The sequence below is a fragment of the Microcaecilia unicolor genome, chromosome 9 (genome assembly GCF_901765095.1).
Source record: "Microcaecilia unicolor chromosome 9, aMicUni1.1, whole genome shotgun sequence".
Classification (NCBI taxonomy): Eukaryota; Metazoa; Chordata; class Amphibia; order Gymnophiona; family Siphonopidae; genus Microcaecilia; species Microcaecilia unicolor.
The window spans coordinates 181045561-181056446 of NC_044039.1; the positions used below are offsets into that span (position 1 = coordinate 181045561).

General features: G+C 42.3%; 1 protein-coding gene across 1 annotated transcript in view; it reads left to right on the forward strand.

The window, feature by feature from the left end:
- Positions 1 to 10468, forward strand: part of MTHFD1 (methylenetetrahydrofolate dehydrogenase, cyclohydrolase and formyltetrahydrofolate synthetase 1) — a 150972-nt gene extending 140504 nt beyond the window's left edge. The window contains exons 26-28 of the mRNA XM_030214776.1: positions 881 to 1033; positions 9976 to 10090; positions 10253 to 10468. Coding sequence (XP_030070636.1) covers positions 881 to 1033; positions 9976 to 10065 — 243 coding nt within the window. The 3' untranslated portion in view covers positions 10066 to 10090; positions 10253 to 10468. The remainder of the gene's footprint in view (positions 1 to 880; positions 1034 to 9975; positions 10091 to 10252) is intronic.
- The last annotated feature ends 418 nt before the right edge of the window (positions 10469 to 10886 follow it).

The following is a 10886-nucleotide window of genomic DNA, read 5'->3' on the forward strand; positions in this document are numbered from 1 at the left end:
GACCTTTTTTTTACAGACGTGCTGAAAAATGATTCTGCACGCACCCAAAACCTGCACCGACACTACCGCAAGCCACTTTTCAGTGCGCCTTTGTAAAAGGACCCCTAAGCTTTTCAGCACTCCTTGAGAGTAGGACCAATTACATGCAATGCCTCCTGAGGACCATTTACTACTACTACTACTACTACTTAACATTTCTAAAGCGCTACTAGGGTTACGCAGCGCTGTACAATTTAACATGGAAAGACAGTCCCTGCTCGAAGAGCTTACAATCTAAAAGACAAATGTACAGTTAATCTGAAAGGTCAAGCAGATTGGGGCAACCTATATGTTCGAAAGGTTAGGTTCCGAAAGCAGCATTGAAGAGGTGAGCTTTAAGCAAGGATTTACTACTTTGGAGCTCCCAAAATATTAGATGTGGTTTCAGCAAAAGTTAATCAGTGATGATCCAACCAGCCTCCAGGCCTGATTTCAAGAGATACAAATCTGATTTGAAAATTAGAATTGATGGGGACATTTACTAAATTCGTATTAACTATCTGCTTAAATTCTACTGAATCCATAAAATAAAAAAAATTAAAAAATTCTTGACACCTGAGGAATGCCAGTAGGAGCATTAAAATCCCCCATTATAATCAAAAGAGAGAGGAAAAAGTTTGAGCTGCAGTTCTAGTGTTTGAGATTTGCTGGCTATTTAAAGTGGCTGCAGGAGGAAAGGACAAAATTTGGAAACGAACATCCAAGGTAAAACGAGAGGGAAAGGAGCAGCAATGGTGGAAAAAGTTGGTTCATCCCCAGAAATGCCAAGAGCCAAGCCGATGGCCGAGAAAACCAATCAAAGTGGTGGTGCCATCCTTTGAGTGATGTTCTTTATTTGCAGGGCTTTGGAAACCTGCCTATCTGCATGGCTAAAACTCACCTCTCGTTATCCCATGACCCGGAGAAAAAAGGTGTGCCCACAGGATTCATCCTACCAATCCGTGACATCCGTGCCAGTGTGGGGGCAGGGTTTCTCTACCCGCTTGTTGGAACGGTGAGTGTGTTAAGCAATTCAAAATAACATCTTTCCTATCTTACTGTACTATATATACTTAATTATTATAAGTAGAGGAATTTGAGCCAAAAGCCTCAAAAAAACGGGGGTCATCTTATCTACGGGTTAACACCCATAGCGCTAAAAAAAAAAAATAAATCTTTCCCCAACTCCATCAGCAGGACAATGCCCTCCTCCGCCCCTCCCATTTATCTTCAAACGGCAGTGCAGCAATACTCCTAGGCTGCCTGCTGCCTATTCTGGAGCACTCTTTGTGATCTGTTCCCACCCTGCAGAAACAGGAAGATGAATCAGAGAGGACAGATCAGATCAGAGAGAGTGCTCTGGAGCCTCTCACAGGCAGCCTAAGAATATCACTGCATTGCCGCTGCTCTGTAGAAAATCTGTTTGAAGGTACACAGTGAGAGGGGTGGGGATGGAGAAGCTGGCAGCGGGTGGAAGAGGGAGCAATTTTGGACCCTGGGGGGTGGAAGGGGGGAGAGAATGGTGCTGGCCCAGGGGAGGGTGGGTGGGCTGGAGTGGAGCCTCGACTTATGTCACAGCATTTGTGTCCATTTTTAGATCTAAAACTGCCCTCAACTTGTGCTTGAGATTGACTTGTAGTCAAGTACATATGGTAAATATACTCTCATTCACACACACACACACACACTCTCTCTCTCTCTCTCTCTCTCTCTCTCTCAAACACACTTGCCCACAATCACTCTCTCTCAGTCACAAACACACACTTCCACCTGGGAGGGAGGGAGGGGGGCCACCTTGGCACAAAATCCTCTTCAAGACATTCATTGCACAAAACAAATACCTTGCTAGCGCCCGTTTCATGGCTCTCGGAAACGGGCCTTTTTTACTAGTATTTATATAATGTCATATAGCATAGCATAGACCATTTAAAAGTGTGACATACCACCGAATTTCACAAGCAGAAAGCTAAAGTGCTGACCTGGTTAATAGTACAGAATAGATTTGCTTTCTTGTTGGGACGAATGCTCCTGTAGTAGAAATTCTGTTTTGTATTGGCTCAATTTGGTCAACACAAGATATAAATGTATAGATATTTTTTTTTTTTTAAACCAATACATCAAGTGGTGTGATTTGTAAGCTGCCCAGTTCTACCCAGTCATGCTGGTGTCATGTGGCATTCCACTTTTTTTTTTTTTTTACTTTAGATTCCAGAGAGAGAGATTTTTGATCCATGACAGGGAAATTTACTGCCAGGCAGAGATTTCAAAGTAGGATTGCATGTTTTGTATCAGCCACTAAACTCCCACTTCTGCTGACTGGTACAACTGTATTTTAGTATCATAGTGCACAGTGTTATCCCCTATCTGAAGGATAAATCAGAAAAATAAGGAAGCTATTTTCAGATCTTGGTGGAGAGAGGAGTCCATGACTAATGCATGAATGAGATCATGTCCATATGCTGCTTCCTTTTTAAATCTGTGTTTTACAATTTAATTTGTTTACAGAGCTGAAGTATTAGCATAGCAATGGTAAGTGTTAACAAGGTGGGTGGTTTTAGAGTATGAATGAAGGGCAGGGATTGATCACACCAGGTTCCCTGCTCTATATGAGAAGGTCTTGTCCCAGACTACACAAAGCAGCAGGTTTTTGGGAGGGGGGGTGGGATAAATGGGCACAAGGTTTATGGGTAGTGTACTGGCAGCCTGGCTTGCAGGAATCAGTTCAGCCTTCAGTAGACAGGTCAGTGGAGAGAGAAAGCAGGAAATACTTCAGATGAAGGAAAGTCTAATCCTGAAGGGCCTGCTCCTGTCGGAGAACTTCTGCATCCTATGAGACAGTTTAGCTGTTACCATAGTGAAGCGGAAGATGGTTGAAAATCATTAGTGAGAATCCTTTCCCTCTGTGCTCTTTGTTCTCTGAGTTTGATGGGCAGTTAAGGTACATGCTTTTTTACCAACAGACTCATGACTGGGATTTATGTAGGCTTCTGTAAAGAGCTTTAATAAGTTGATCAAACCCACTGGTACTAGACTTTGGACAACAGTTTTAAATGTCTTGTTCACACTGCCCCTGCATCACTTAACTTCCTTTTGGAACTAGTTCCCAAATTTGTAAAATATAGAAATAACACAGGATGAAATTTAAACCTTCCTGCTACCCACAGTTACCTACATGGGAAAAGCATTTATCATACATGAGGAGGAAAGGAAGATGTGGATAAGGGAAGAGGAGTGGAGGTCTGCTATTTGTTTTCATTTACATCTGGGATCACGTTAATGTTTGTGTTGGAGCCATTTTGGATAAACGTTTGTGAAGCACTGTGCTAGACACTGGTCAGACCAGTTTCCTCTGTGTTGCCAGAAGTATATGAGTTCTGCATCAAACGTTCAGCAAAGTGAACTTACAAAGAGCCTTTTTCAGATGAGAGAAGTTTTGCTCTCTTTAATGTTGCACTCTCAGACATAAACTTTTGAGTCCCAGTAGCAGAGGTGATTTTTTGCTGCTGCTGTTTAAATCAGATAACATCTGGCTGAAACCAGTTCAGGGTACAGAACGGACACTGAGAGCAAATGGTCCCCAGGGATCAGACAGCAATTTCCAACTGCTGCGACACAGCTGGTAGATTTTATAGCATTTTCTGGAATATGGCTATTTTAATTGGCCCAGGAGAGTAAATGGAGCACTGAGGTGAACCTAGTGATTTGCATATATTTAAATTGCAGAATGACAGTTTCACAATAAGTCTTTAACTTCTGCAGAAAGCAACAGGATTACATGGTATTATCGTTAACCCTCATGTATGTCTCGGAATAAAATCTGACTTCTTTCCAATGCTGAAACAGATATCTGTAACATTTAAAAACAGAAATATTAGCTATATTTTTAGAATGTGTTTTAATAGAAAATGTTTTCATTCAGCCTAGTTGTAAAAATTTAGTAATCACATTGGACTTTCACTTGTTTTGGTCAGTAATTTTGTTTGATATAGTGGTTCTGTCGAACAGGGACTGTCTCTTCATGTTCAAGTGTACAGCGCTGCGTACGTCTAGTAGCACTTTAGAAATAAATAGTAGCAGTTCTCAAACCTGGTCCTGGAGGCACTCCAGCCAGTCAGGTTTTTAGGATATCCATAATGAGTATTCATGAGATAGATTTGCATTCAGTGGAGGCAGTGCATGCAAATCTCTCGTGAATATTCATTGTGGATATCTTGAAAACCTGACTGGCTGGGATGTATCCAGGACCAGGTTTGAAACCCGTGGGTTTAAATTTTTTTTTTTTTTCTGCTGGATTTTGGCCTTCACCATGCAGTCTGCCTGTGCAGCTTTCTCATGGGATAGAGAGTCACCAAGTTTTAGGTGGCAGAAAGGCACATAAATGGTGGTGCTCTAGTCTTCTACACATGTAAGCAGCCTTTTATAGAATATTGATGACTAGCGGAAAAGTACACACCAGGATTTGATGGCACACACTTCGCCAGTGGGCATGGGCGGAGCAAGGGGAAAATGGAAAGTGTGCACTTAATGATAAACCTTTATCATGTACATAAGGGGTGGGCATGATAAAGAAATAATAGTGCAAATGGCTGAAAACATGCGATCACTAACTGGTGTACAAGCCTGCCCTAGATGTTAGCACATGAGGATGTAAATCAGGTATGGGCAACCACAGTCCTTGAGGGCCACAACCCAGTTGGGTTGTCGTGATTTCCATAATGAATGTGCATGAGATCTATTTGCATAGAGTGGAAGCAGTATATGCAGATCTATCTCATGCATATTCATTGTGGAAATCCTGACAACCCGACTGGGTAGTGGCCCTCAAGGACTGTGGCTGCCCATACCTGATTTACATCCTCATGTGCTAACATCTAGGGCAGGCTTGTACACCAGTTAGTGATCGCATGTTTTCAGCCATTTGCACTATTATTTCTTTATAGAATAGGATTAAAATAGGCACCATAACTAGTACATTTAGTGAGCGCCTTGTAGAATTACTCATAATGCCCTCCAGTTTTTGGGCTCCTCGTTCCTTTAGTCCGTCAGTTGAACCTTCATTTGTAGATACCCATGGATGTTGCTCCCTCTTTGTAAGCTTACACTGGTTGCCTGTGCACTTCTCCATTCTTTTTAAGCTACCTTGTTTCATATGGAAGAGTTTTATTTAGATTTGCTAAACCGCTTTAGCTGCCGGGCAGAACAGAGCAGTGTACGGGCTACAATAAAATTTGAAAAAGAAAGGAACTTCAATTAAAGATAGGAAAGGCACACAATCATACAACAGATATAGAAAGAGAGGGACAGATAAGAACAAGGGAAATGGGGAGATGGAGCAGCCACTAGCTGGTAAACCCAGTCAGACTGACCTTCCAGAAGCCTGCCTGAAAAGTCAGGCCTTTCGTTTTTCCTGTGAAACTCTCGAATATGAGAGAGAAAAAGGCTATGCGCCTGGTGGACTCATAATGAACGGCCTTAGAACTGGGAAGGATGAGGCAAGACTGAAGGATCCTAGCAGGTGAGTAGGGGATAGTGAGACAGGCAAGGTAGTCCAGAAAGCCCCCAGTGATGTTTCAGTAGTGGAGTTGTGTGATCCTAACAACGCGTATGACAGAGCAATCTAATGGCAGCATTTTGAAGAGTTTGCAGTTTTCTTTTATTGATGATCGAGGCAGACCTGAGTAGATGATATTACAAAAAGACGGGAGGTGAAGGATAAAAGAATGAGTGCATGGACGTTTTTGTGATCAAAGAGATGAAGCTGACGGAACAGTAGGAAAGTGATCTTTGATGTGAAGTTTGGAACAGGAAAGAGAGGGAGGAATCCCAGATAATTCCTAGATAGTGGAAACTTGTAACTGGGGTGATTTGTGCTTCAAAAAGCATAATAGGGGAAATATGGAACTGGAAAATCAGCAGTAGACAGTTTGTTTTTTCTGCATTGAGGACTAATCAGTGAGTAGCTAACCTGGGAGCGACATAATCCAGACAAGCTGGAGAGGGGCAATGAAAGGAGAAGATGAAATGTTCAGGTGGGTTGGGTAAATAAGAAGAATATCATTGGCATAGAAGTAGGCTGAAATTCCAGACATCTGAATAAGGGCTGCAAGAAAACTCAGGAATAGGTTGAATAACCGAGGGGAAAGTTGAACCTTGGGGGACACCACAATGAAATTCTCTATTTCCGGAGGAGGAAGAGGGTTGATAATCTGAAAGCTACGGTGTGATAGAAAGGAAGTGAACCATGACAGAACCTCTCCAGAAATACCAAGGGTTGACAGATGAGAGAGAAGTAATGAGTGGTTAACAAGATCAAAGGCCACTGAGAGATCTAGGAAGGACTGCTAAGACAATTTATGTTGTTCCAAGTGAGAGAGGATTTTATTGAGTAGGGCTGTCATTACTGTCTCTGTGCTGTACTGGGCCCTGAAACCAGACTGACGGGTGTAAGGCCAAAACCTTTTCAGCGAAGGTGGTAAGCTGAGAGAATATTACCTTTTCCAGGACTTTAGACATGGTGAATGCCAGTCAATTTACTTTTGTGTTCCAGAATTATGTCCTCAATCAAACTTTGCAGTTTTGTCAGCAAGATTTTTCTTACTGTATCTTCCTCCTTTCCAAATGGCTTAATTAACTATGGCATGCTGTCATATGGTCTCAGTAGCAGGGCTTTTGACTTGGAACCAGCAGTCATTAGATATACAAAGGGAACCCAGCATGGTTAGGCTTAGAAAAAAGTTCAAAATGTTTTTTTCCCCAAGTAATAGGATGAATTAGTAATTTAATATGAAACATTATGGGACCAAAGCGCAGATATTTTTGAGGTGGTCAGGTATTTTGTTTTTATTGTAGAGTTATTTTATTGTATGTTTTGTAACTTGCCTGGAAGCAATATGATAGATGAGACATAAATAATAATACATTTTTATAGCCCTTTCTATTTCCATGGCCTTCCCCACTAAGCAATGCTTGAAACTTCTTCCCTTCAGTCTGTGAAATCTCTTTTTGAAGTCTCCAGCAACAGGGTGGCCTCAGGAGCAGATAGATTTGATCTGGGAATCAAACTCAGGTCCTCAGCATTTTAGCACAACTACTTTTGTACCTGTCCTTCTCATGGTTTTGTTTCATTTTCTGTCTCAATCAAAGTGTATTTCTTAGACTGTGGTTTAGCAGGTCTCACTATGCAAAGTTGTGGTCTACAGATGCTGCTTTTCTATAGTGGAACTAGACTTGTGAGCTGCCGTGTTGCATAGTTCTTAAGTTTTGTTTTTTTCAGATATAAGAGAGGTCCATTAAGGAAATACTCTTTTCCATTACATAGCTTCCCACTGTTCATGAACCTGTGGGATAGTTGTGTCCATCAATCAGCAGGTGAAAATAAAGAACTGAAAATTGAGCTGCGACATGTATGTCTTGGCATCCAGTTCAGCTCCTCAGTATTTTCTTTCTCCAGCAAGTGGATGTACACCTTTTTCAGCCTCTGGTTCTGAGTGATTTGCTCCTGGTCCAGTTGGTCAACTGGTCCCCAGTTGAACTTTACTGATGGCTTGAGTCTGCAGAGTCATATCTGGAGGTCTTCAGATCCCTGTCTCTGGTGCCCTGTGAATTTACTTCTTCCTTCCCTTCACCTCTCCCCTGTTTCCTGTGGTGTTATCTTTTACCAGCACAACATTAAAAAATTAATAAAGGAGAAGGAAAGAAGTTTACTGTAGAGTATGGGACAGAGTATCAGTCCTGATTCTTTCTCATCTGGGGTAAGACTTGTGGAGACTGTGAGCTTGGGGGGAGCAGCCAGCAATGATAAGTCTGCCTAAAGTTTGACTCACAACCACTTGGAGGGCTGCAAGTTCTACTTGGTACAGGAGAGGGATGTTGACTCTCCACTTGGGATAGTGTTGTGCTGCACTTTCACCAATCAGGAGTGAATGGTAACTCCCATGGAAACAGTTAAGCAGATTTCCCTTGTGGGATCCACCGGTCAGTGTTGAAGCATTGCAGTGCATGCAAGCTGGGAATCTGAACTGGGGAAACTAAGCCACAGCGGTTGCCCAAAGGTAAGCCGAAAGCTTCTGTTCATCCGTCTTCAAGGGGTTCTCGATTTCAAGACAGCAGATGGTACTGGCCTGGTCATCAGCAGTGTGGTCAGAAGTCCCACTTCAAGCACACTAATCTTCCTTTCGTGCAGACTGGAAGTCCTCCTATCAGTCAACACCTAATGCCTCTCGAGCTTCACAATGATGTGAGGCTGGTTCACTCTTCTCTTCCTCCAGTGGGAGAATGTCTTCAGGAGTTTTGGGTGGTGTGGGCCAAAATCACATCAGCCCAGTGGGTTCTGGATATTCTTACAGAAGGTTACAAGTTGGAGTTATCCCGCCTGGTCACTCCTCTCTTTTTGAAGTCTCTTGTCGAGATTCCTTTCTCCGTTTTTTGGAGGCAGGGATCTCCCTGTGCACGGGTCCTTCCTTTCTTCAAAAGTGGTATCAGCATTTCATCTCAACCAATCTGTGGAGCTTTTGTACATTTTCAGAGAGGACTGAGAGACTTGGTATTCTTGAAACTTCTCAATGTGCGTAAAGTCCTCATTAGATATCTGGAAGTCATGAATGACTTTTGCAAATTGGACAGACTCCTTTTTGGTAAGTGGAGGCTTGGCCTCATGGCTTCCAAGCCCACAATTGCTAGATGGCTGAAGGAAATTATTGCATCAGCTTATTTGCATGTGGAGAAGCATGCTCCTCATGTCTTGTGGGCAGAGACTACTGTCTCCAGCAGATATTTGCAAGGCAGTGATATGGTCGACACTGCATACTTTTGCCGTGCACTACAGGGTGGACATTGCTGCGCACTTGGAAGCCAGTTATGAGGCTTCAGTCCTCAGGGCGGCAGCACCAGGATCCCACCCACTCTAGGTATTGCTTTTAAGCATCCCACAGGTTCTGAAGTATGGGAAGCTAAATAATGGAAAGAGAAATTAGGTCTTGCCTGATACTTTTCTTCCCATTAGTCCTTCCCATTATTCTAGAGGCCCGCCCGAGGTGTCTGAGATGTTAGTAGATGTTCAGTAATGGGTCAAATAATGATTGTGACCTTTCATGGTGCTTCCCTGCTTATCTCTTGTTCTCTATAAATTGTCCAGAGATGAGAGGTCCACACATATGTTCTTCTGGTTAGTGTTAGGTTAGCGAGTTGTTTAAGATGATTGTGTGTGTTCTGCGTTTATCCTTACTGTTTATGTAAATACTGAGGAGCTTCACTGGATTTCAAGAGAGGTGTCTCAGCTTAGTTTTCAGTTCTCTATTTAAGATGCTCTGAAAGTGACCATGTTGCTCAGTAGCAGGAGTTTATCACGGGGGACCGTCAGCAGGTCATTCTTTGTCCCCCTTCCCTAGCTTGATCTCCTTTGCCCATGCACAGCACTGACAGAATAACAGCGGTGCCCACATCATGGCTCGAGGGAGACTTATGGGCAGCAACTAGCTTTTTAATGTGAAGAGCTCACCGTCTCAGCTAGCTGCACTGGTTATGACATTAGGCATAACCCATGTAAAGGGATTTTTGTTATCTATGGGCCCTTTAGTAAAACAGGTTTTTTTTATTTTTGCACTTACTGTCCTTTAACATCTTTAGAGTGTGGTAAGTTTGGAAGTTGTGCAGTAATAGTTCGTACTTGTGACCTGACATTGGGCTAGATGGACCTTTGGTCTGACCCAGGAGGGCAACTCTTAAGTTCTTATATTTAACACCAGCTGCTTCTGGTTTTCTGTTGTTGTTGAGGGAAAGATATTTTCTCCTGTTTGTTTTCAGTGTTTTACTATATTACTTCATGGAGTGTCTTCTAGTCTTTGTACTTTTTGAAAGAATAAACAATCGATTCATGTTTACCTGTGCCACTCCAGGATTTGTACTGGTACATCTGTATTACCTCTAGTTTAACCTTTCCCTTTTCCTTCCTTTCTTCAGATGAGTACAATGCCTGGGCTTCCTACCCGTCCTTGTTTCTACGACATTGACCTAGACCCAGTGACAGAGCAGGTGAACGGATTGTTCTGATGCAACTGCCTGGCGCCCTCCAGAGGTACAGTGGCACTTAGCAATCAGACCTGCACCCTGCTCTTCAGCCTGCCACTTGACAAGCTGTCATGTTTAGTTTCCTGTTAGTACTTTACAGTCATTAATCTTCAGTCTTGTTGCTCAGTAAAATTATTTTTTTTTCATGATTCTTAATTTGTCTTTTCAGCTTCCAGAAGATTAGCTGATGAGTAATTAAAGGAAGATCCAATCTTATATTAACCAGTTTGAAAAATACGTGCCTTCATTACAAAGAGCATTTACCTTCTTGAAAATAATTCAACACATTGCTTCCCTGCTTTTATTTTTTTATTAAATCAAAACCTGGTTTAAAATGGTTTTATGTGAGTAGGCAATTATGTGAAATAAAAACAAGTTAATTTTTCATTGTGTTGCATTTCTTACTGTGAATGTTCTGGAGTGATGATGATTTCCATTGACTAATTATCTCCATAACACGTCTCAGGATCATTTTTTTTCCTGGTCCTCTGAGGCTTAGGTTTTTGAAATGCAGATATTACATAAGCACTGTGGCTGGAAACCATCTTTACTAAACAGGGGCTCAGGAGCTAGCTGATCATTAAAAGGGAAGCATCACAGAAGTGTCGCCTTCTATGTTACAGACTGTATAACGTAGTAACATAGTAGGTGATGGCAGAAAAAGACCTGTATGGTCCATCCAGTCTGCCCAACAAGATAAACTTACATGCGCTACTTTATATGTATACCTGACCTTGATTTGTATCTACCATTTTCAGGGCACAGACCGTAGAAGTCTGCCCAGTACTAGCTCCGTCTCCCAA